The 24,048-nt window shown below is 44.1% G+C and overlaps 1 protein-coding gene across 1 annotated transcript in view; it reads right to left on the reverse strand.

Moving 5' to 3' along the window:
- LOC138953368 (uncharacterized) overlaps positions 1-24,048 on the reverse strand; it is a 186,672-nt gene that overhangs the window by 92,398 nt on the left and 70,226 nt on the right. Inside the window, exons 6-10 of the mRNA XM_070325167.1 lie at positions 20,575-20,636; positions 20,086-20,198; positions 19,349-19,418; positions 17,538-17,610; positions 14,070-14,137 (exon numbers count right to left, since the gene is read on the reverse strand). Coding sequence (XP_070181268.1) covers positions 14,070-14,137; positions 17,538-17,610; positions 19,349-19,418; positions 20,086-20,198; positions 20,575-20,636 — 386 coding nt within the window. The remainder of the gene's footprint in view (positions 1-14,069; positions 14,138-17,537; positions 17,611-19,348; positions 19,419-20,085; positions 20,199-20,574; positions 20,637-24,048) is intronic.

Here is a 24,048-nt window from a genome sequence, read left to right on the forward strand (position 1 = left end):
CAGGTGACTGCCGGTGATGTGGGCTCCACTTGACACCGTGTTTGTCTGGGGCTGAATATTGAAATCATAAGCAAAGAGCGCGTGCGGGGGTCAAAAGGGTACTAAATGGTTTGGCGCTCGTCCCGCTGTCGCCCATTGTGGCTGTGATTTATGGCTGACAATCCGCTGCAGTAATGGCTGATCCCGACTGTTTGTCCTCCTAGTATAAAACCAGTGAGGGCCTCTGCTCTTCCAGTCTTGGGTTAGTAAGTATTTGTTTTGACAAGAAAAAAAAGAACTCCCCATTATTTTATACAAAGGTTAAGATCGAATTCAATTCTGCACGTTTGAGTGAAACCAAAAGCATGCCCTTTGGTGCAGAAGTAGTGCCCACAGAACTGATCAACATATGCGTCAGGTACACCTCAGGGGAGTCCTGTGATAGCTGTGATGACCATTCAAAGTCGATGGTGCCACAATTTGCCATTCATGGGATTGGAAGGGAGGTAGTCCCTACTACTGGACATATATAAATCCCTGCGCCTTGAATATGTGCGCGATATAAATTGCATAAAAAAGAAAAAAAAGAAAAAAAATCCCTGCGCTTAGAACTGTACCCACGGAATACGCGCGATATAAGCCTCATATTGATTGATATTGATTGATTGATATACTGGAACAAAACGGTGGGATCAGCTGAAGTCCAGCAAATGAGTAGCAAGGTCTTCTTCCTTCCAATCCAGATACAACAAATCAACAGCGTGCCTGCTTCACGTTCAGAGTGCATTAATGTTTTTCTGAATTTTTTTCACAGATTGGCATACGTGTCGGGTACGAGATAAATTCAACCAACAATTGTATCTGCCTAGAAAGCAGCAAGGCTGTAGGTTATTGGTAATTACTGGAGGATGCTCTCATTTCAGACTATTGGTAATTACTGGAGGATGCTCTCATTTCAGACTATTGGTAATTACTGGAGGATGCTCTCATTTCAGACTATTGGTAATTACTGGAGGATGCTCTCATTTCAGACTATTGGTAATTACTGGAGGATGCTCTCATTTCAGACTATTGGTAATTACTGGAGGATGCTCTCATTTCAGACTATTGGTAATTACTGGAGGATGCTCTCATTTCAGACGAGAGAACACTTCATCGTGTGTCACAAGACGGTCTACGTGTGAAAGAAGGCACTGTATGTCAGAAACGCTACAAACAGGCCATTTTAACGATTCCTCATAAAACAAAATGGCTATTTTCAAGATGTGTTGGTAAAAGCCTTCCGCTCTTGACCACCAAGACAGAACCATAACAAGTCACTTGACCGATTGACAGGCTGACTGACCGGTCGTTTTGAAGGCCGATGACTGACATCCGGCCTGAATTCCGTTAGGCGTGACAAAAGACCAGCTTTGTCAGTTTGTACAGCGGTGTATAGTAATCGGTCAAAGGCACATGTATACAAACTGCACGACAAGGAGACGACAACAAGGGAACAGCATTCAGACGGTGTACATGGGACAGCACCATTCAGACAGTAGAAGAGGACCGCCAACAACAAAAGAGAGGAGTGGGAGGGGGGGGGTGAGAGAGAGCCTGATATAAGTCCATGTTTCTCTAATCCCAAAACAAGAAGACTGCCAACGTCCCGAAATGCAGAAGACAAAAAACAAGAAAGGTATGCTACAGGAACGTTTAATTGTGACAAAACAACAGACAAGTGTTCGTTTGTATGTCCACTTTAACAACAGACAAGTGTTCGTTTGTATGTCCACTTTAACAAAAGACAAGTGTTCGTTTGTATGTCCACTTTAACAAAAGACAAGTGTTCGTTTGTATGTCCACTTTAACAACAGACAAGTGTTCGTTTGTATGTCCACTTTAACAAAAGACAAGTGTTCGTTTGTATGTCCACTTTAACAAAAGACAAGTGTTCGTTTGTATGTCCACTTTAACAACAGACAAGTGTTCGTTTGTATGTCCACTTTAACAAAAGACAAGTGTTCGTTTGTATGTCCACTTTAACAAAAGACAAGTGTTCGTTTGTATGTCCACTTTAACAACAGACAAGTGTTCGTTTGTATGTCCACTTTAACAAAAGACAAGTGTTCGTTTGTATGTCCACTTTAACAAAAGACAAGTGTTCGTTTGTATGTCCACTTTAATAAAAGACAAGTGTTCGTTTGTATGTCCACTTTAATAAAAGACAAGTGTTCGTTTGTATGTCCACTTTAATAAAAGACTGCTGGGTCGAAGATCAGTGGCTGTAACGGTTTGTTGTGTCACAATTAAACGTTCCTATCAAATACTGTTCTTGTTTTTTTAATTCCATTTTTCTCTGATCATACAGTATGGGTCCGGGACGCATTAGAATTGGAACTGAGGGGCGGAAGTCCTGACTGACTGACTATTCCAGTGTTTCGTCCTCTTAGGACAAACTGACTTTCCTTGGAATCTTCTTCTTCTTCTTCTGCGTTCGTGGGCTGAGACTCCCACGTACACTCGTGTTTTTTGCACGAGTGGAATTTTACGTGTATGACCGTTCTTTACCCCGCCATTTAGGCAGCCATACGCCGTTTTCGGAGGAAGCATGCTGGGTATTTTCGTGTTTCTATAACCCACCGAACTCTGACATGGATTACAGGATCTTTCTGAGTTTCTCGTGCGCACTTGGTCTTGTGCTTGCGTGTACACGCCGAGGAGAGTCTGCACACAAAGTTGACTCCGAGAAATAAATCTCTCGCCGAACGTGGGGACGAACTCACGCTGACAGCGGCCAACTGGATACAAATCCAGTGCGCTACCGGCTGAGCTACATCCCCGCCCCTCCTTGGAAGCAATTGAAGGCATGTGGCGTTGTTCAAAGACCTAGAACAACAGGTAAGCTTTGAGGAACGCCTTGAAGGAAGCTAATGAGGGCTTATTATCTGCCGAAGAGCTCTTGGAAATGAAACTGTCAATGGTCCTGTTCTACGATGACGGCGACACAAAAGACCAAGACTTATCAAGGGCAGACTACGCCCGCCTACACTCTTTCTTTTCTTGTCCACCTGTACCCTACTGACCCAACCCTTCCCCTCCCCTCCCCTCCCGCTTCACCCCTTTCGTCCTCCAAAACACAATGCTGGCACGGCAGTTTTTTCTGTGTGTCCAATCAGGCAAAAAAAACTATAAAAAAAAAGTTAAACATACCCTTACAGCCGTCATTGCGTGGCTGCACAGCGCATTGTGTGTGTTTACGCGGGCTTTAGTCTCTCTGCCTATATCCGTAATGAGGGAGACAGTGGTCAGAGCCTCGGAACAGGTTAGTTCAGTCATGCTCGATGCCCCGGGGTCAGCGGACCGTGACAGTGGTGCCAGAAAGCCAAACACCAGCAATGCCTTACTTAGATTACTGTGAACAGTCGCCAGACAGAGAACTGTTCACCCCTTTCCGCGATCACTCTTTTCTTTATGACACCCTGTATGACTGGAAAATGTACACTTCACTTATTCCTGAATGTAGTGGACTGTTTTGGTAAAGTAGTAGTGACACCTTGCATGACAAGAAAGTATAGATAATGCTTATTCTTGGCAGCCGTTAAATAAATTGGTGATGCATAAATGACGACTTGCATGATTGGAGCTTTACATTATAAATGCACCAGAAAATAAGAGAAAATAACTCTTTTCGTGCTCATTTTTAGCGCCAGTAAAACGCATCATAGATGCAGTTATTGAACTCTTTCTCTGCTCGAAACACTAAATAAGCGTATACAAGCAAGTATTGCTGTGAATTCACGGCTTTGACGCTGTTTAATACTTCCAACTACAAGGAACGGTGGGTGCATACGACGCAAGTCCTACGCGTAAACGAGCGATTGAAACTCCTGTCAAAAGGCCATCAGGTATTCACTGTTCAATTCTTTCTCGCGCGATGTCTGGCGCCGTACGTAAAGCCGATACGGTCGACACAGAAGTCACGGTAGAATGAGCCCGGCCCGCCTTGGACTTGCGTTAAAAGACACATCAAAGTGTCAATGCAGCGGATGCATTCCTTCTACTTTCTCATGTGAATATTGAATTGAAGGAAGATCTGTTTCCTGTGCCCAATCCCTGGCTGATAACATATTATGACGAATGAGTCATTGAACATTCTGTCGTCAAAAATGACTCTGAAGACCCAGAATGCCGTGACAAAGGCACTGTATCCTCTTTGGAGACACGGGGTAGATAAAAAAAAAAAGATCGAATGCATACATTTCCCTCTAATATGAGTACTCAATAGACCCTATCGGTATTCCAAGCTCTCGTAATCTCTCGCAAACTTCAGAGCATAGCAAAGCATGCGGTACAGCGATCTCGTGCGAGCTGCACAAGCCAAGGTTCAAAGTTCTCGCGATGTTCAAAGCATAACAAATAGCGTTCTCGCGAGAGCTGCTCAGATACCGAAAAGGTCTATAAGTCAATCAACGATTTGGAAATCTTGCTTTTCCGCTTAATTGCGACTCGCGTGTATAAAGCACTTCACATGATTCTCTTGCCCGAATATTAAATACGAGCCTGTGTCAAAACTGATGTTTACATTGCTGATTATTTTTTCTGTATTTTGCACTATTTTTAAGACAAAAGCATTACACGGCACCTCTTATAATGAGTATCTTGTACTCTTGTACTTCTTAAAACCATGTTTGCCGATCTTGATGAAAGTCAAGAAACTGCTGCGCGGGGCTTAGCGAACACAGCTTGATTCATAGATTCGGTCAATCTGGACTTGAAGCACTAGACAGTATCCACTGAGACAACATCGTCTGGTAGTCTGTTCCAGTCCTGGACTACTCTCTCTGAGAAGTAGGCTCTCCCAACTCCTGATTTGGCAAAGTTCTTGAACAATTGTTGACTATTGGTGTCATATTGTGTGCTTTAGGGCTTGGGGAACTTTATCTTCTGGCTTTGGTAGATTCCATTCAAGAATTGAAAAGTGTCAATCATGTCACCTCGTCGACGGCGGTACACTCTAGGCACGGCAGGGTTAGGACGCGAATCCTCTGTTCATATCACAGGAGCTTGTATCCAATCGCCGGTCGATCATTATTTACTCCTTTTTCCATTTATTTACTCCTTATTCCATACAGTCTCCTTTCTACTACTATTTACTACTAATAAGTAGAAGTAGTAAGGGTAAGCATGCAGCAGTAAATAATAAGCCTGCAGGAGTAAATAATTATCGACCGGTGGTTGGATACAAGCTCCTGTGGTTGATATTGCAAGTCAAGTTCACCAAGCATTCTCGTCGCTCTTCTCTGCTATTGCTCAAGGTCCTTCGAGTCCTTTCGGGCTTGGGTTCTATATAGTGTGGCCATATTCCAGAATGGGGCGGACCATGCTCCTATAAAGCTGGATGAAGATTTCCTTGGTCAGCCTTGAGAATGACCTTCAGATAACTCCAAGCACCCTGGTTGCCTTCGTCACAGAAGTGTGGACATGATCCTTGAAAGAGAGCTTGTCGTCGACGTGGACCCCAAGATCTTTATCCGCTGTAGTCTCAGCCAGAATTTGTTTGGTATTATCTGTCTTCTTCTTCTACGTTCATGCATGGGCTGAAACTCCCACTTACCTACACTCGTCTTTTGTGCACGAGTGGGTTTTTACATGTATGACCGTTTTTACCCCGCCATTTAGGCAGCAATACGCCGCTTTCTGGAGGGGGGGAGGGGGGAGAGGGGGAGGGGTATCATCTCTGATTTTACAATTTAGTTCCTGGCCTCTGAATTTGTTTTTATACAAGCTCCATAGCCATGCATTTTTGCATGTGGAACGAGAGCTGCCATGTTTCTGACTGATCCTGGAGTCTGTTCAGGTGTTCTCTGAGAGAGGCTTTGCCGTATCGTTTGTGTTGAGGTGTTCTCTGATAGAGGCTTTGCCGTATCGTTTGTGTTGAGGTGTTCTCTGAGAGAGGCTTTGCCGTATCGTTTGTGTTGAGGTGTTCTCTGATAGAGGCTTTGCCGTATCGTTTGTGTTCAGGTGTTCTCTGATAGAGGCTTTGCCGTATCGTTTGTGTTCAGGTGTTCTCTGAGAGAGGCTTTGCCGTATCGTTTGTGTTGAGGTGTTCTCTGATAGAGGCTTTGCCGTATCGTTTGTGTTGAGGTGTTCTCTGAGAGAGGCTTTGCCGTATCGTTTGTGTTGAGGTGTTCTCTGATAGAGGCTTTGCCGTATCGTTTGCGTCTCTTTACGGCACCCCCAGGTAATTTCTCAAAGCAATACTTCGGGGACAAACCTCAATGTATGCGTTACTATGCAAATATTTTTGATTATTAATACTATCTAAAATATCCCCCCCCCCCTTTTTTCCGTCCCTTCCCTCCCTGTCTTCAGCTCAACTCAACTGATTGTAGACTAAACAATTTCGTGAGGAAATAACCTATATATCCCTTTGAGGCTGACCCCCCCCCCCCCCCTACCCCGCCCCCAATCAAACACACCCCTCCTCATCAATAGAAACGTGTGGGCGCTAATTCTGATAGCTTCTTATTCTCAGATGTCCGATCACACTGATCCGTTTCACCATGCAGATTTACAGCAGTAACAGCGATCCCGCGGCGCACAGAAATGACAAAAATGTCAAGCAGCCCCGAACTGCCGCAAATCTTGCCTAACGCCGGAAAGGATGGGTCCCATAATTCCTCAGTGGCGCTCAGTGCGCATGTCCGCCGTAATGGGGTGTAAGTGACACAGCACCGAGCCGAGCTGGCTAGGACCTAACCACCGCCTGGAGAGGTCCTTGGCACCTTAATCTGCCCACACTCGGGGAGATGAGAGCCGCTTCAGCATGATGGGATTACCGGTGACACCGCTGCTTACCTCTGAGCGTGACTCGTCTGGGATTATCGCTACGGCTGACCTGCTTTCCGTTAAGAACCACCCTCCAACCCTATCTAAGGCCCCGTGACTGAACAACCGGCACACGAGTAATGTAATCGCTCTAGCAAAAGCACCATGACGTTCTCCCGGTTTTCCATCCAGCCCCATCCCATTTCACCCACACTATCCTGACGAAGTCAAGAAATGAGCTTGTCGCGAGCCTTGAATAACATTGTCGCGTGCGCAGTCACTTGCTGCGACTATTTGCATGGTCTATGGCAATCCGTCGCAAAATCTGCTCGCGCAATTTGTCGCAAAATGTATTTGTCGTGTCACAAAAACTGAGTTAAATGTCCAGCCTCGATCTCCTGAGAAGGATAGCAGTTCTGATTAGACAACGCTTCAAGAACGCGTTCTCAATTGCCTTAACTTATGTTTTGCGATTAAATCACGAAGCTGAACCTGGTTTTACCTTCAAAAGCCGAACAAATACACAGCATCAGTTCGTCATGCATCCTCTGAAAGCCGAACGGGTATGTTTAGATAAAGTGAAAATCAACAGTTATTGTTTATCGCTTTGGAGTTAATTTGTGACGGACATGCATGGCAAAGCCCACGCATGTATTCGCAAGGCCAGGCGCGCCCACATTGCATTCCGGTGTAACACGAGAAAATTACTCCCACGAGATTTTTACTCCGGAGTAAACATTTCGTACGAAAAAGTTACTCCCTTTACGAAAAAGGCACTCCCCCATTTCACGAGAAAATTACTCCCCAAGACAGGTGAGTTCCGAGTAAACATTTCGTACAAAAATGTTACTCCCCTGACGAATAAATAACGAATAAATTACTTCACCCAAACACAAGCAATTTAACTTCCCATGCCAGGTGTACGAAATTTTTACTCCCTTGTCCCCTGTTAGTCTTGGTGGTGGAAGGGGTGGAAGGAGAGTAGCGCGACATTCGTGTGCGCGAGATCACTTATTGGCATTATCCCTTCGCCCGCATCCCATTTTTGCATACGATATTTTTACTGGAAGTAAAAAAAATGGGGAGTAAAAATTTCGTGGAGGGAGTAATTTTTTCGTGCCGTGTGGAGTTCTTTTCTCGTACGAAAAGTGTACTCGGAGTAAGAATTTCGTACGAAATATTTACTCCGGAGTAAATTTTTCGTGGAGTAAAAATTTCGTGTTACACCGGCCACAGTCGTGACACCTTCACCACAATTCGGTGACCTGCGCGCCGGCCAGCCACTTTCCAATCACATCTGCATCATTAGCCAATCACTCGTCTAATTGCCCGTGAAATTAGCGACGGTCGACCTCTTGATGTGCATTGCTCATTAGTGTGGTGAGTGAGAGAAATCTGTATTGACATTGTGTGACTGTGTCAATAGAATTATAATTTCTAGCGCCTGTATTTCGTCGTAGGCTGTTATCGTAGGTATGACGTCGGTATGACGTAGGTTTCAGGGTTTCGTCATTTCACAGACAGGGGTGTCAGCTTGTGTCTATCGGTTACGTCTGCGTGTTCGGTTTGAATGAAAACACACAGACTATGCATTTGTTTGAATATTCCTGAATGGGGAATGCTTAGTTTTGTTCTTAATAAGTTAAATCAGTTTAGATCGTATTGATAAAAGAATGTTTGGGGTGGCGACGCATAATCAAGCAGCGTCATATAGGACCCTCTTCCCCCTTCCCCTTTTCCCGACTAAAATGAGTAAAAGTTGTAATGAACTCGGCCAAGGTTGAAACAAACGCGCACTTGTGGCCTGGACTGGCAGAGAAAGAACATGTCAAGCCTTGCCGGCCTTGGGATGAATTATGCATAAATTTGTGATGCATTTGTGAAGTGAAAAAGTGTGTGTTGGTGTGTACCAATTGGAGTGATGGAGTGTGTGTTGGCTGTATGTCCTGGAACCGAATGCTGTTGTGAACCAGGGAGTGTTTCGTGTCCAGAGATGATGTAGACCAGGTGAGAATAGACCTTTTGTTATCGGTACATCTTCTTTGGAATTGGCACAATAATTTGATTGTTCTTTAGTCATGTGAATGTGTGGAATTAGATCTCAGCAAGCACAGAAAGTTGGTCCCCTCTCGGACCAATATTGGATTTGGCTAAATGGTCTGTTGTTTTGTCTGGAAATTGACAGCTGTAATAAAATGATGTGTAATTAACAACAGAAGAGAGGGCCAACGATAAGATTGAGAAAACCAAACATGCATGATGTAATACTGGAACTTGAACGATTGTAATTGTGGTGTTGATGACTGTGTGAGATGATACTTTGATATGAATTGTCGCTTCGGTAATTACTGACTTTGCTTTTACTTTTTGTTTTCCCAGCCGAGCGGACTCTTGGTGGGATAGCGTGTATAGCATAGTGTATGTTTAGTACTACCGTGTGTGTATAGCATAGTGTATGTTTAGCTTAGCGTGTATGTTTTGCTACAGCGTTTCTGATAGCGTGTATGTTTTACTACGGTGTATAGCATAGCGTGTTTTACTACCGTGTATGTATAGCATAGCGTGTTTTACTACCGTGTAGGTATAGCATAGCGTGTTTTACTACCGTGCATGTATACCATAGCGTGTTTTACCACCGTGTATGTATAGCATAGCGTGTTTTACCACCGTGTATGTTTAGCATAGCGTGTATGTTTTAGCGTAGTGTATGTTTTACTACAGCGTTTCTGATAGTGTGTATAGCATAGTGTATGTTTATCATAGCGTGTATGTTTTACTACCGTGTTTTATCATAGCGTGTTTACTACCGTGTTTACACCAGTGACTTTATAGTGTTGTGGCAACAGAACTTTTTCGAAGTAGAGATTTGCCTCACCCCACTTCTGACACCACATTTTGGAGTATGTGTTTCCACCTTTTTCAGACTAAGTGTTGAAAATGTTTATTGAAAAGTAGCATTAGTCTGACGAACCTATTTTTAACTTTTATTTTAAATGCTTGGTGATTGTGTGCGTGAGTGTTATGCAATAAAGAGGACAGAGAACATCATTCAATGTATTCAAACTTTTTATTGTTTGTGTACTCTCTCCCTCTCGCTTTTTTGTAATTGCAACACCCGCGTGCGCTCCACCACATTTTGGCGTCGCCCGACAGTACAGATAAGTGGACACATATTTTGAGAATAGAAAGTAGTACGGTAGTACACGAGTAGTTTAGGTATACACGCTATCCCACCCGTCACCAACCTGGAACCACCCGTCACCAACCTGGAACCACCCGTCACCAACCTGGAACCACCCGTCACCAACCTGGAACCACCCGTCACCAACCTGGAACCACCCGTCACCAACCTGGAACGACCCGGTGATGGACGGACTTTGGAGGAGAGACTCCAGCTCGACTATCGACCAACCCCAGGGAGTGGACGACTTTAACACCGTCAATTTCCGAGGATCTGTGGTGACTGTGTTTGTTTCTGCACGTGCCAGTAATGTGAAAGGACATTTAGTGGAACGTATCGACGGCCAACGGTGAGTGGAATTTTTAAATATCTTCCACAGAGGAACAGTGGCTGATGCGGAACAGGCGTCCTGATACCGTGTGCGTTCTGTATATCTTGTGCTTTATCATGTCTTGCTACTGACCCGGTAGTGACATTTTGTTGAATTCGTGGACTTGTGGGTCTAGTGAGCATTACTGCATATTTGCCTCATTTGTGTGCTGTGTTTATGTTCAAGCATTTTGTATACATTTGAGCAGAATAGTGTCACTTGTGTGATAATGTTGTTTTATTGTTCACCATGAGCGACGGTGAGATGGAAGATGCAGTGGGGGGTAGTCCCATGAGCAACCCCACAGTGTCTTCTCACCGGGATCGCCCTGAGCGACGGTGAGATGGAAGATGCAGTGGGGGGTAGTCCCATGAGCAACCCCACAGTGTCTTCTCACCGGGATCGCCCTGAAACGTTAACCATGCGAAGTCTGGGGCTTGGGTTATGCGTTGCTAGTTAATTTGTTTTAAGCAAACATGGTGAGCAACATTTAATTGTTGAAATACCAAATATCAAGAATATTAAAAATATCAAACATATTGGGAGAGAAGGATGGTGAAGGATATATCTACATATTATTAAATTTTATATACTAACTTGTACAAGGAACCCCGCACAGTGCATTCGCGTGCAGTTGACGTACTCCCTCGGTTCCTTCGGATCATGGAAACATTATTGGATTCTTAGGGAGTGGGTTCAAGTAAAGTTGGGGAGCAGCTGTTCTGTGTTGCCTATTGTTTAGAGCAGGTTAGGCATGTAAATATGTTCTAAGGTTACTTTGTTGTGAAAAAAAATTTGGCGTCCTTGGCAGTACGTTGTTCTCTGTCCTCGGGATCATTTTCTTTTATTATTCAATGAGAATTCCCCCCCCCCCCCCCCCACCTCCTGATCTGTATCATCAACAAGTCGAAGTCTTTGTTAGCAATAGTTTCGGTACAGTCAATGCATCTTTAAATAGTGGTTGACATGTAGGTTCGAAATGTGTTAATAGTTTCGGTACAGTCAATGCATCTTTAAATAGTGGTTGACATGTAGGTTCGAAATGTGTTAATAGTTTCGGTACAGTCAATGCATCTTTAAATAGTGGTTGACATGTAGGTTCGAAATGTGGTAATAGTTTCGGTACAGTCAATGCATCTTTAAATAGTGGTTGACATGTAGGTTCGAAATGTGTTACTCAGGATTAGCTTTTGTGACTGAGACTTGCGACGGCTGAAGATATAGGTTAGCCCAATTTGAGTTTTGATTGGTTGTTGAAACTTCTTTGGTGGTTAGGGTTTAACATCATGTTTTTGTTTCCAAGACATGCCTTCAGGAGAAGTCATGCTAAGTTGGGGAGAATGTGGTGAGTGAGAGAAATCTGTATTGACATTGTGTGACTGTGTCAATAGAATTATAATTTCTAGCGCCTGTATTTCGTCGTAGGCTGTTATCGTAGGTATGACGTAGGTATGACGTAGGTTTTAGGGTTTCGTCATTTCACAGACAGGGGTGTCAGCTTGTGTCTATCGGTTACGTCTGCGTGTTCGGTTTGAATGAAAACACACAGACTATGCATTTGTTTGAATATTCCTGAATGGGGAATGCTTAGTTTTGTTCTTAATAAGTTAAATCAGTTTAGATCGTATTGATAAAAGAATGGTTGGGGTGGCGACGCATAATCAAGCAGCGTCATATAGGACCCTCTCCCCCCTTCCCCTTTTCCCAACTAAAATGAGTAAAAGTTGTAATGAACTCGGCCAAGGTTGAAACAAACGCGCACTTGTGGCCTGGACTGGCAGAGAAAGAACATGTCAAGCCTTGCCGGCCTTGGGATGAATTATGCATACATTTGTGATGCATTTGTGAAGTGAAAAAGTGTGTGTTGGTGTGTACCAATTGGAGTGATGGAGTGTGTGTTGGCTGGATGTCCTGGAACCGAATGCTGTTGTGAACCAGGGAGTGTTTCGTGTCCAGAGATGATGTAGACCAGGTGAGAATAGACCTTTTGTTATCGGTACATCTTCTTTGGAATTGGCACAATAATTTGATTGTTCTTTAGTCATGTGAATGTGTGGAATTAGATCTCAGCAAGCACAGAAAGTTGGTCCCCTCTCGGACCAATATTGGATTTGGCTAAATGGTCTGTTGTTTTGTCTGGAAATTGACAGCTGTAATAAAATGATGTGTAATTAACAACAGAAGAGAAGGCCAACGATAAGATTGAGAAAACCAAACATGCATGATGTAATACTGGAACTTGAATGATTGTAATTGTGGTGTTGATGACTGTGTGAGATGATACTTTGATATGAATTGTCGCTTCGGTAATTACTGACTTTGCTTTTACTTTTTGTTTTCCCAGCCGAGCGGACTCTTGGTGGGATAGCGTGTATAGCGTAGTGTATGTTTAGTACTACCGTGCATGTATACCATAGCGTGTTTGCCTACCGTGTATGTATAGCGTAGTGTATGTTTTACTACAGCGTTTCTGATAGCGTGTATGTGTTACTACTGTGTATAGCATAGCGTGTTAGTTCCGTGTATGTTTAGCATAGCGTGTTTTACTACCGTGTAGGTATAGCATAGCGTGTTTTACTACCGTGCATGTATACCATAGCGTGCTTTACCACCGTGTATGTATAGCATAGCGTGTTTTACTACCGTGTATGTTTAGCATAGCGTGTATGTTTTAGCGTAGTGTATGTTTTACTACAGCGTTTCTGATAGTGTGTATAGCATAGTGTATGTTTATCATAGCGTGTATGTTTTACTACAGTGTTTATGATAGCGTGTTTACTACCGTGTTTACACCAGTGACTTTATAGTGTTGTGGCAACAGAACTTTTTCGAAGTAGAGATTTGCCTCACCCCACTTCTGACACCACATTTTGGAGTATGTGTTTCCACCTTTTTCAGACTAAGTGTTGAAAATGTTTATTGAAAAGTAGCATTAGTCTGACGAACCTATTTTTAACTTTTATTTTAAATGCTTGGTGATTGTGTGCGTGAGTGTTATGCAATAAAGAGGACGGAGAACATCATTCAATGTATTCAAACTTTTTATTGTTTGTGTACTCTCTCCCTCTCGCTTTTTTGTAAATTGCAACACCCGCATGCGCTCCACCACATTAGTACAGATGTTTGACTTTGTTAATGCTATTCCTGTCTGTTAAATTGGGTGCTGCGTGGATCAGATATATATACGCACAAAACAATTCCAGGCCACTGCACAAATCAGGCTTAAAATATGCGCGTTTTTTGTTGTTATTCTTTACGAGTTTAAACCAGAAACACTGTACAACAAACTTGTAAAACAGGGGATAATAAGAACACACACAATCAAACGAAAGAACAACCAACCAACCAACCAACCAACCCATCCATCCATCCATCCATCCATCCATCAATCAATCAACCAACCAACCAGTCCATCCATCAATCAACCAACCAACCAACCAGTCCATCCATCCATCTATCAACCAACCAACCAACCAGTCCATCCATCCATCAATCAATCAATCAACCAACCAACCAACCAACCAACGAGTCCATCCATCCATCAATCAATCAACCAACCAACCAACCAACCAACCAACCAACCAACCAGTCAACCAATCCATCCATCGATCCATCCATCCATCAAACAAACAAATTACAGGACAGAACCAAAGGATCAGCACAAATAGATAGGTTGTGCACTGAAGCATGCAATATGACCTCCACGCACGGTGGTGATAATGATCTCACCTGCCGGCCAGATCCACCAGGTGTACCTTGCTGACCGTCTCACTCGGTAATCCATCCTCCAGTCTCGCCTGGTCAACAACAACAACAACAACACGTTCACATCAAGACTATAAGATTCCCTCACGTGACCAGTGCATTATTAAAGTACATGCAAAGATCATTAAAAAAAATATATAGCAAAATATTATGAGTTATTTCTAATATGCTGACTGTTAGCAAATGATAACAAGACATGTCAAGAAAAAAGATATCAAGCATGAGCCTTTCAGGCGAATGCTGATATCGTTTGTGAGACATGTCTGTTATCATTTGCTAACAGTCAGCATATTAGAAATAACGGTTTTATTACCGTTTAATTCGACCAAAAGAAATTTTGAAGCAACCCCGCGAATTAGACAGAACAGCCGCAATGGGAACTTGAGCGCTTCTACTTGATTATGCCTGTCAGTCAAAGAATTCTCGTGACCTGAGTCAGCCAATCAGAAATGAATATTCACAGGTCAAATGCCTTTGACACACAACAATCTTCACAAGATAAACCATGTTGAACATGCGTTTCGGTTGCTTCGCTTTTTCTCGTTGAACAGAGAGCGACAGATTTAGAACCGACTCCAGACGGATGGGAAATGACGTAAAAATACATTTGATGTAAAGCGAGTGGCGCAATTTCACTTGATTTTTCTGAACTTTGATCATTTAGATTTCAAGTGAGCGGTCGGCATTGCACACTCAGACGATGGGCGGTGCCTAGCTGTTCCGTTACGCACCCACCGACAAAACTCGCTTTTCGGTATTTTTTTTTAGATAAAGAGAGTATTACCTGACAGCATTTGAAGTGTCATTCTTTAGAATAAATCACGCTGATATTGTTGAATTACATTTTCACTTTGTCTTGTTAATTTTTAGCGTGATAAACAAAAAGGGTCCCTGCCTGAACGTTATAACATTTAAAGGGTCACCTAGAATCCGTCCTGATTGGTCAAAAAGCCATATGGGGCACTGAATTGGTAATAAATTGCGTTATTGTTAACTAGAACATGTTCAAACGCCCCTTTCACTTTTCAAAAATTCTATTTCTGGTTCTTGGTTTTCCACAAAACGAAAATGTAAGGGAGTACAATGATTACAATGGACCCTGGCATTTGCGTGGGTCTCGCTGATGTGCGTGTCGTGGGTCTCGCTGATGTGCGTGTCGTGGGTCTCGCTGATGTGCGTGTCGTGGGTCTCGCTGATGTGCGTGTCGTGGGTCTCGCTGATGTGCGTGTCGTGGGTCTCGCTGATGTGCGTGTCGTGGGTCTCGCTGATGTGCGTGGGTCTCGCTGATGTGCGTGTCGTGGGTCTCGCTGATGTGCGTGGGTCTCGCTGATGTGCGTGTCGTGGGTCTCGCTGATGTGCGTGTCGTGGGTCTCGCTGATGTGCGTGTCGTGGGTCTCGCTGATGTGCGTGTCGTGGGTCTCGCTGATGTGCGTGTCGTGGGTCTCGCTGATGTGCGTGGGTCTCGCTGATGTGCGTGTCGTGGGTCTCGCTGATGTGCGTGGGTCTCGCTGATGTGCGTGTCGTGGGTCTCGCTGATGTGCGTGTCGTGGGTCTCGCTGATGTGCGTGTCGTGGGTCTCGCTGATGTGCGTGTCGTGGGTCTCGCTGATGTGCGTGTCGTGGGTCTCGCTGATGTGCGTGTCGTGGGTCTCGCTGATGTGCGTGTCGTGGGTCTCGCTGATGTGCGTGTCGTGGGTCTCGCTGATGTGCGTGGGTCTCGCTGATGTGCGTGTCGTGGGTCTCGCTGATGTGCGTGGGTCTCGCTGATGTGCGTGTCGTGGGTCTCGCTGATGTGCGTGTCGTGGGTCTCGCTGATGTGCGTGTCGTGGGTCTCGCTGATGTGCGTGGGTCTCGCTGATGTGCGTGTCGTGGGTCTCGCTGATGTGCGTGGGTCTCGCTGATGTGCGTGTCGTGGGTCTCGCTGATGTGCGTGGGTCTCGCTGATGTGCGTGTCGTGGGTCTCGCTGATGTGCGTGTCGTGGGTCTCGCTGATGTGCGTGTCGTGGGTCTCGCTGATGTGCGTGGGTCTCGCTGATGTGCGTGTCGTGGGTCTCGCTGATGTGCGTGTCGTGGGTCTCGCTGATGTGCGTGTCGTGGGTCTCGCTGATGTGCGTGGGTCTCGCTGATGTGCGTGGGTCTCGCTGATGTGCGTGTCCAATACAAGTGTATATTTTTCCGCCTCCTAACGAGACACAACACTAAAGGGAATCTTTATTTCAAATGTCGGTCTGGAAGTTATGCATGTTATCATCAGTAACATTATAAGATGTTTGGTGGCTTGTTGACAGACCAGCTTTTTTGTTGGTCCAAGGGGACCATATCGTCTTTTGTTTCATCTTTATCGACCAAGGCCGAAGGCCGCGGTTGATAAATATGAGACAAAAGGCGATATGCTCCCCGAGGACCAACAACAAAATGCTGGTCTGACGACAAGCCACCAAACATCGTTTTTGTCATCATTTTGGTTGTGCAACAAAATGCACAATAACCCACAGGGAGACGAATTTTTAGAATCCAACTCCGGGCCACAAAGCATCGTCACAGTAGCTCGAGATAACACGTCAACCTTGTATGTGACGTCAAACGTAGCTTGTTGACGCTTTTCTTCCAGTCTGAAAATGTACAGAGCTGTGATCGTAGTGTGAGTTCAGTAAGTGTTGAGCAGATTTCTTTTCTTTTTAAGTGTTTCAGTATGACTTTTCGTTGTGGATTTTGCGATTACAGAGATAAGTTGCAAATTGACCATGAGTCGCCGCGGTAATTATCAACATTGATTGGGTCTTTGAGAGTGAATGCTTACAATCGTTGTCCTCGGAAACACAAATCCAAAGCCACGATGGTTCCACACATCAAACAATCAGCCTGATTGGCTTTTACTTTGACAATCCACGTTTCACCTGAAAGCTCAAACCCATTCACCACCTCGATTTATTGCATGGGGAACATGAGATTTATTTCCCAGGTGTTTGTGAATGAAAACTCGTGAAAATGATGACAATTGTGCATGTTTATTTTCAAGAGTCAAAATGGCCGAATGCAGTTGAACCACTTGTCTAAAGGCTACGCATACGCCGGTTACTGATCACAATATCCATCGCAACCCACTTAACTAGTTGCATGCTCAATTTTGCAAAGAAACAAAATCTACAGAAATGCTACATTTGTATCCTTCCCCCCCCCCCCCCCCATCGACCCTTTTTTTAAATACCCCCCCCCCCCCCCCCCAATTTAAAAACTTAACCTTTTTTTTTCTTTAGTTCTTGTTCATAACCTATGTAGATGTATCCCCATGTAAAGACTCCCTTCTCTTTCAGACCCGATTTCTGGAGGTCTTAAAAGAGGGCGGGGGGGGGGGGGTACCGGGGGGTATGGGGGGGAGGGGGTACGGGGGGTCCAAGACAACAAGTACATTGCTCCAAAAAGTGTCAGCTACCTGCGTGAAGTTGATGGTGACGATGGCGTGGCTACGGCTGCTGTGGTCGTGCATGTGGGTGGCCGCCGTCGTCCTGGCAACACCACAAACTTTGGCATAAATTGATGAACTAAAACTACACTACACTCTACAAGAAAGCATAAGAACCCCGGAAGTATAATTTGACGACAGAGGACAAACAAGTCGGTAAAATCCAAAGTATGTACAAATCTTGTATGCAATTACGATCTTCCGCCAAACTAAAACAAACAGTGAAATAAACAACCAAACAAAAATCTCAACAAACAACAACAACAACAACAAAATGACGGCGCTGTATTGGTGACGCATGATTGTGCAGAAAATAACCATATATTTGATCAAAACCTCTGCAATCGCCAGGTCAATGCGAGCAGTGTCTTGGATAACCAGCGCACGTGCACACTAATCCGATCAGGTAGGGCAATTACAGGGATACTTAAATCATTCCTCTCTGCAATTCCAAGGTTCCTGGAATTGTATTTCGGACAGCACAATCTCCACAAAGCAGCTAGGAGTTGGCAAGGCGGAGAAGATGTTTCCTAATTTGGCATCAGCTCTGTTCGTTGATTACATTTCATTTGCTGTTAATGTGCTCGTCCAATCGTGTCCCGAACAAGTCGCAATAATTGCTGTTCTGACGTACCGGCACGTAATTCTGACAGCATTACGATCTTCGTTAAGTAGCCGCGAATCGTCATGGTTGAGCAGGTAATTTTTCTCATTTTGGTACAAGCACTGTTCGCCGTTTTCGATTACTGACAATGCTCAAGCCCATTCATAGAAAGTCCAATCGTTTCGCTAAGGCTTCTGCATTGGTTTCAACGATTCACAGCACGCTGATTGTTGCAAGCAGTTCGCAAGTTGCCCACACATATAGTACGAACACGTCGAGATAGTACTTGAAAAATAGCCAGAAAAAGGGTAAATAATCAGAAAAGGTCGTGTAGATGTTTTTGTAGAGCATCCAAGGAGTTGTTCGAGACACAGCTCACAAAACATGCACATTGATCTTTTTTTTTCATTTGACCAAGATTTGACATGTTTGCTGTTAAAGATTACAAAGCAGAACTAATGCTCAATCAAAAGCAGTTGTTGACATAGCTTAACCCATGACCATAAATAATGTTCTGCATCATGGGTGTTAAAAGGACAGCCACCGATTGGTGAAACCCCTGCCCATTAACAGCAAAGCCCATGATCAGACGCATGGCTTAAGTCAGGTCGACTAGCCGTCTGATCACTCTAGCTGTCACGGCTGGAGTAAACAAAAGATGGATCACTTCTTTTGGCTCACAGAGGTTCACAGCCGTGTCCAGATAAGAAAAAATGTGAATGCCTGGACAGCTACATCAAATCCTCAAATTATGCACGAATATGTCTCTGCTTTATTTGTAAATTTACAGCATGGTTCGAATATCGTCGAGAGATTTGTATCACCCGTGTTCACGATCCTTCGTAATGAGTACGTGCGCACTGTGCTGTGCATAATTATACGGCCTTGCAGCAGACAGACATCATACTAACTCATTGTTCAGGGTGGATTGTCAGTTTACAACAATATGTTTACTTAATACAACGTTAACCCCTTCGTAACAGAGATTTTACAGGTCTGGAACTGAGGGCAACAGACATACACACACATACAGGTCTGGAACTGAGGGCAACAGACAATACACACACATACAGAGCGCAGAATCCCAAGCGTCACTAAGTAGGACTCAGAGTTAACTTCCCGTAAGAAAGATGGCGCATGGTAGGAGATGAACAAAATCCAGAAAAGAGGTGTGTACCTGAAGGAGTTGCCCCTGTCCAGCAGGGTGGAGAGTTCATCGTAATCCTTCACCAGGTGGCGCGACAGGTCTACAACAAACATGGCGACCATGCACAAATTGAACAAAATCCCAACCATGTGGGCAGCTTGGTTAACCTTCCATACTTACTTTTGCTTGTGTTCAGATGCAAAACGATGCAGGGCATACAATTTAACCGTTTCAGTCGAGCTTCATAAAACAACAGAAGTGTAATAAATTATAACATTGAAAAAACAGCCATATTATTTTACATTTAACACATGGCTTCTGACAGATGGTGCTCGAAGACCAAAATACGTCAGATAGCAGCAAGAGATTGTGACACATGACAGTGAGGGATGTTCAACTAGGATAATCAATCTAACACCCAAAACAAGACTCATCCTTTCACTCACTAAAACAAGACTCATCCTTTCACTCACTAAAACAAGACTCATCCTTTCACTCACTAAAACAAAAGCGGGAGGAAGGGGGGATAGTGAGGGTTGCTGGCACACAGACAGAGATTCTTTTGGACAAAAAATCAGAAAGAGGCACAGATCAGGCGAAGGCCAAAAAGTACGCAGACAAAGAGAAAGAGAATGAGACAACTTGTCGGCAATTTTGTAAGGATACAATTCGTTCAGAAGTCTCATTAAAAGATCAAACGGAGTTTTTTTTTTTTAAATGGAAGCAGCATCAGCAGCCGGGGGAGTATGGGGAAGGGAGGGGGGTACCTTGTACGTATGTTCCATCCTTAGGGTGTTCCCGCACTCTCAGCGTGTACCGTTCAGACTGAGGGGCGGGCCGCAGCAAGTCTCGCACTCGCTCGTTGTAGATCTCCAAGTAGCTGTTACAAGCAAACACAGCTTCGGGTCATTTGGGCTTGGGCAAGAGTTTTTAATTAACAACATTTTTTTTTAACACAATGGCAAGAGTTGTTCAATGAACTTAAAAGTTTCACAAAATAGCAAAACTTTTAAAGTAACTACCTTTATCAAACAATCAATAGTAGTCTTGGTGTTTTCAACAAGGAGGGAGGCGTCGTTTTCATATTACATTTCCCATTACACAATTTAATCGTATACAACCTTTTGTACTGCTGCAATCATTAAAATAAACTGTTCTGTGTTTCAGGCTTGGTTGGGACAATTCTGAGGGATCTTGTTGTGACAGACATCGTCCTGAAGTCAGGTTAAAAATCGACCGTGTGAACTTGGCTTTACCTGATCTCCACGCGGAAAGTGGTGCTCTCCTCAGGCACGTCGTGCGCATGACTGAACAGACCCTGCAAGAAATCAACATTACATCTCGTCATATGTTTTGCAGTGTGGCTTCTTTTTTGCGACGGATGGACAGACAGACGTACAGGCAGACGCACCGACAGACGCACGCCCGCGCACACACACACACACACACACACACACACACACACACACACACACACACATGCACGTATGCACTCACGAGAGAATGCATGCACGCAGGCACGAACCAGCTTTTAAATTGAGTAAACGAAATTCGAGAATAATTATTTTTTAAGCTTTCACTGTGGTTGGTAACGGAACTAAGTACAGCATTCTTTTCAGAGTGTTTTCTGCTCTAAATCATGCCTGTTATTCTTTCTGTAATTGCGTCTATATGACACAGTGAGACATATGCTTAGGTTATATTCCTTTGTCTTTTTCTCTGCGTGTGTGCGTGCGTGTGTGCGTACGAGCGGTGTGTGTGGGTGAGTATTTGTGTAGCATGTCAAAACAAAAGGACGATTCTCAATTTGTGTCACACAGCAGGATATTGTTGGAGGCAACGTTTGCTTCACAAAAAAAATGTCAAACACAGGACAATGCACGTTCAAGCCTCACACAAAATCACCCTTGTTTGGCTCCTGTGTGTGAGAGACAAAGCAAAGGTAAATAAGCAGACGACAGTTGCCCGGCTACGACTGACAGTTGTTATTTGCTTTGTTCACTTTTAATCGTGCTCTTTGTTTTGCTCAGCTGTTGGTGGGTTGGGTTGGGTTTTTTAGGGGGGGGGGGTGGCACCATTCAACAGCTTCTCGTGTCTGCAGAGGAGAAAAAAGTGAATACGAAAATTTGAAGATGAAAATTATGGAGAACAAAAATACAGAACAAGTAAGACAAACAGCCGTTAAGAACAAAAACAAAACAAAACAAAAACAAATGAGTTGAAAGCCTTGAACTTGACACGATCAATCCCTATCGACTTTCCGCTTCAACGAGACAGACAGACAGACAGAAGCGGAAAGTCGAGACCGTTACGTTTCATTCATGCCTGTCCTGTGTCATACAATTACTGTCGCTTGACGGCTTATGGAGAAATCCCTGATACAACACTCGTACGAAGAGCTAATTAGCAACTCGGACACAGTCCTTGCGTCAAAGCGCTTTTGTCAGTGGAGCGTGGACCACAAAGAGATAAGACAATTTCAACTTCGAAACAATCGCACGTTGTTTTAAAAACTCACATTTGACTTATTGTTATACCATCCATTAGGGGAACCTGTTTCGAAACTATATATAAATATATATATGAAGTCTTATATCGCGCGCGTATCTCCAGACTCGGACTCAAGGCGCAGGGATCTATTTATACCGTGTGAGATGGAATTTTTTACACAATACATCACGCATTCACATCGACCAGCAGATCGCAGCCATTTCGGCGCATATCCTACTTTTCACGGCATATTATTCCAAGTCACACGGGTATTTTGGTGGACATTTTTTATCTATGCTTATACAATTTTGCCAGGAAAGACTCTTTTGTCAATCGTGGGATCTTTAACGTGCACACCCCAATGTAGTGTACACGAAGGGACCTCGGTTTTTCGTCTCATCCGAAAGACTAGCACTTGAACCCACCACCTAGGTTAGGAAAGGGGGGAGAGAATTGCTAACGCCCTGACCCAGGGTCGAACTCGCAACCTCTCGCTTCCGAGCGCAAGTGCGTTACCACTCGGCCACCCACCAAACTAGAGAAAAACAGAGGAAATCCCGCCTGTTCAGCAAAGAACTCTCTCAACGCATAGTCTATTCATTGTCCAAATTACAGAAGAAAGGGCATGTGTACAATTTAAACGATACAAACTTAGAAGACGTCCAACAAGTATACACCATGGCCATTCGATGTACCTGCGATGTTTCACCAGTGCTTTTGGCTACAAGAGTTACTTCTACAAGCGGAAAATATCCCTTCTAAACTGACCGAGCTGAAGCACAGATTGTGTTGTGACGTGCAAGTACCTGGGTTCTCATAAATATAACTTCTTAAGTTTTAAGAATTAGATATTGAAAAGCATAGACATGGTTTACTTTTTTCAGTAATAACTCTGGTCGCGGGAGTTTACTTATCAATCCGACAAGTAGTTGTTTGACTGGAAGTGCCTGCAGAAGTGGGGAGGACTCGCCAGACAGAATAAACATTGCAGTTAATCTCACAGCCATCTATGAAAACGGCACCCTTCGAGTTTACATTGTATGCGGAGATAACAACAACATAGGGAAAGCCTTCGATCTTTTCTGTCGAGTCTTCGATCTTTGCCAGCAAGAGTTCGTATCTTTTGCGCATTTCTCGGCGACTGTTCTGCTATCTCATTATGACTAGTGTAGTGTGTGTTTGTCTAACTACGTCTCTTGTGAATCGCAAAATACATTTCAAGTCTGTCTACTGTGTGTCTTGAGCGTATATGAGTAGTAAGCACGAACCATGCACCGTATCAATATATTTGATTTTACCGAGAAAGAAAATGAACACGCTTATCGAGCTAGAACGAAGAATAACCCAGATCATCAGTCCCAAACGGAACACGTACTAGAGCAGAGATATCTTTTGTTACAAATATCAAGCGTCTGTCCCCCCCATACCAGAGGGAAAACACAGTATACTAACAGCACCAAACGAGGAAACGACTCGAGGTGTAACCTGGAAACTTACACGACCAGGAGTGGCTCTCAGCGATCAGTGCAATCACTTGGATAAAGGCGGGCAAGAAAGTCATTTTCTTTTTTTTTTATTAAAATATCAATTAGGCTAACATTTCTTCTTCGGTTTTCCTGCGTGCTTGCCTCTGTGTATGTGTGTGCGTGCGTCTGTCGGTCTGGAGGACACATAACCAGAGAAAGAGAGAGTACGTTTATTCTGTAAAACAGTGCAATGAGTCGATGAACTCGCTTTTTCGCTTTCAGCCCTGGCCCAGCGAGGGGCTACACTAGAGAAAGACGGTCAAGCAAGGAGTGACCATTGTTAGGTCAGCAGTAATCACAGACCCACACCACAGCACGGCTTGGCCTGAGTTGGACCAGAGTCAAAGTGGTCATTGAGAGTGGAGGTCAGAGTATGCTAATTAAAGTGTGACGACCCCTGCACAGTGACTTCAGTGGGCTAAATGGTCACTGGATCAAACAGAACAGTACTGTAGGTCTGCTAAACAAACTACTATTCTATGGTGGAGCATGCTAAACAAACTACTATTCCATTGTGGAACATGCTAAACAAACTCATATTCTGTTGTGGACATTTGACTGTCTGCCCTCGGCACACAATACATGACGTCACTGACCGAACTGCTCATGTTCTGTGTATGAAAACTCGGTGACATTTGAGGTCACCATTGACTGACACTTTGAACAGTTGCATAAAGTTCATTGTATCGTAACACCATGCTCTATGCAGCTTCG

Source organism: Littorina saxatilis, linkage group LG17, assembly GCF_037325665.1.
Source record: "Littorina saxatilis isolate snail1 linkage group LG17, US_GU_Lsax_2.0, whole genome shotgun sequence".
Lineage (NCBI taxonomy): Eukaryota > Metazoa > Mollusca > Gastropoda > Littorinimorpha > Littorinidae > Littorina > Littorina saxatilis.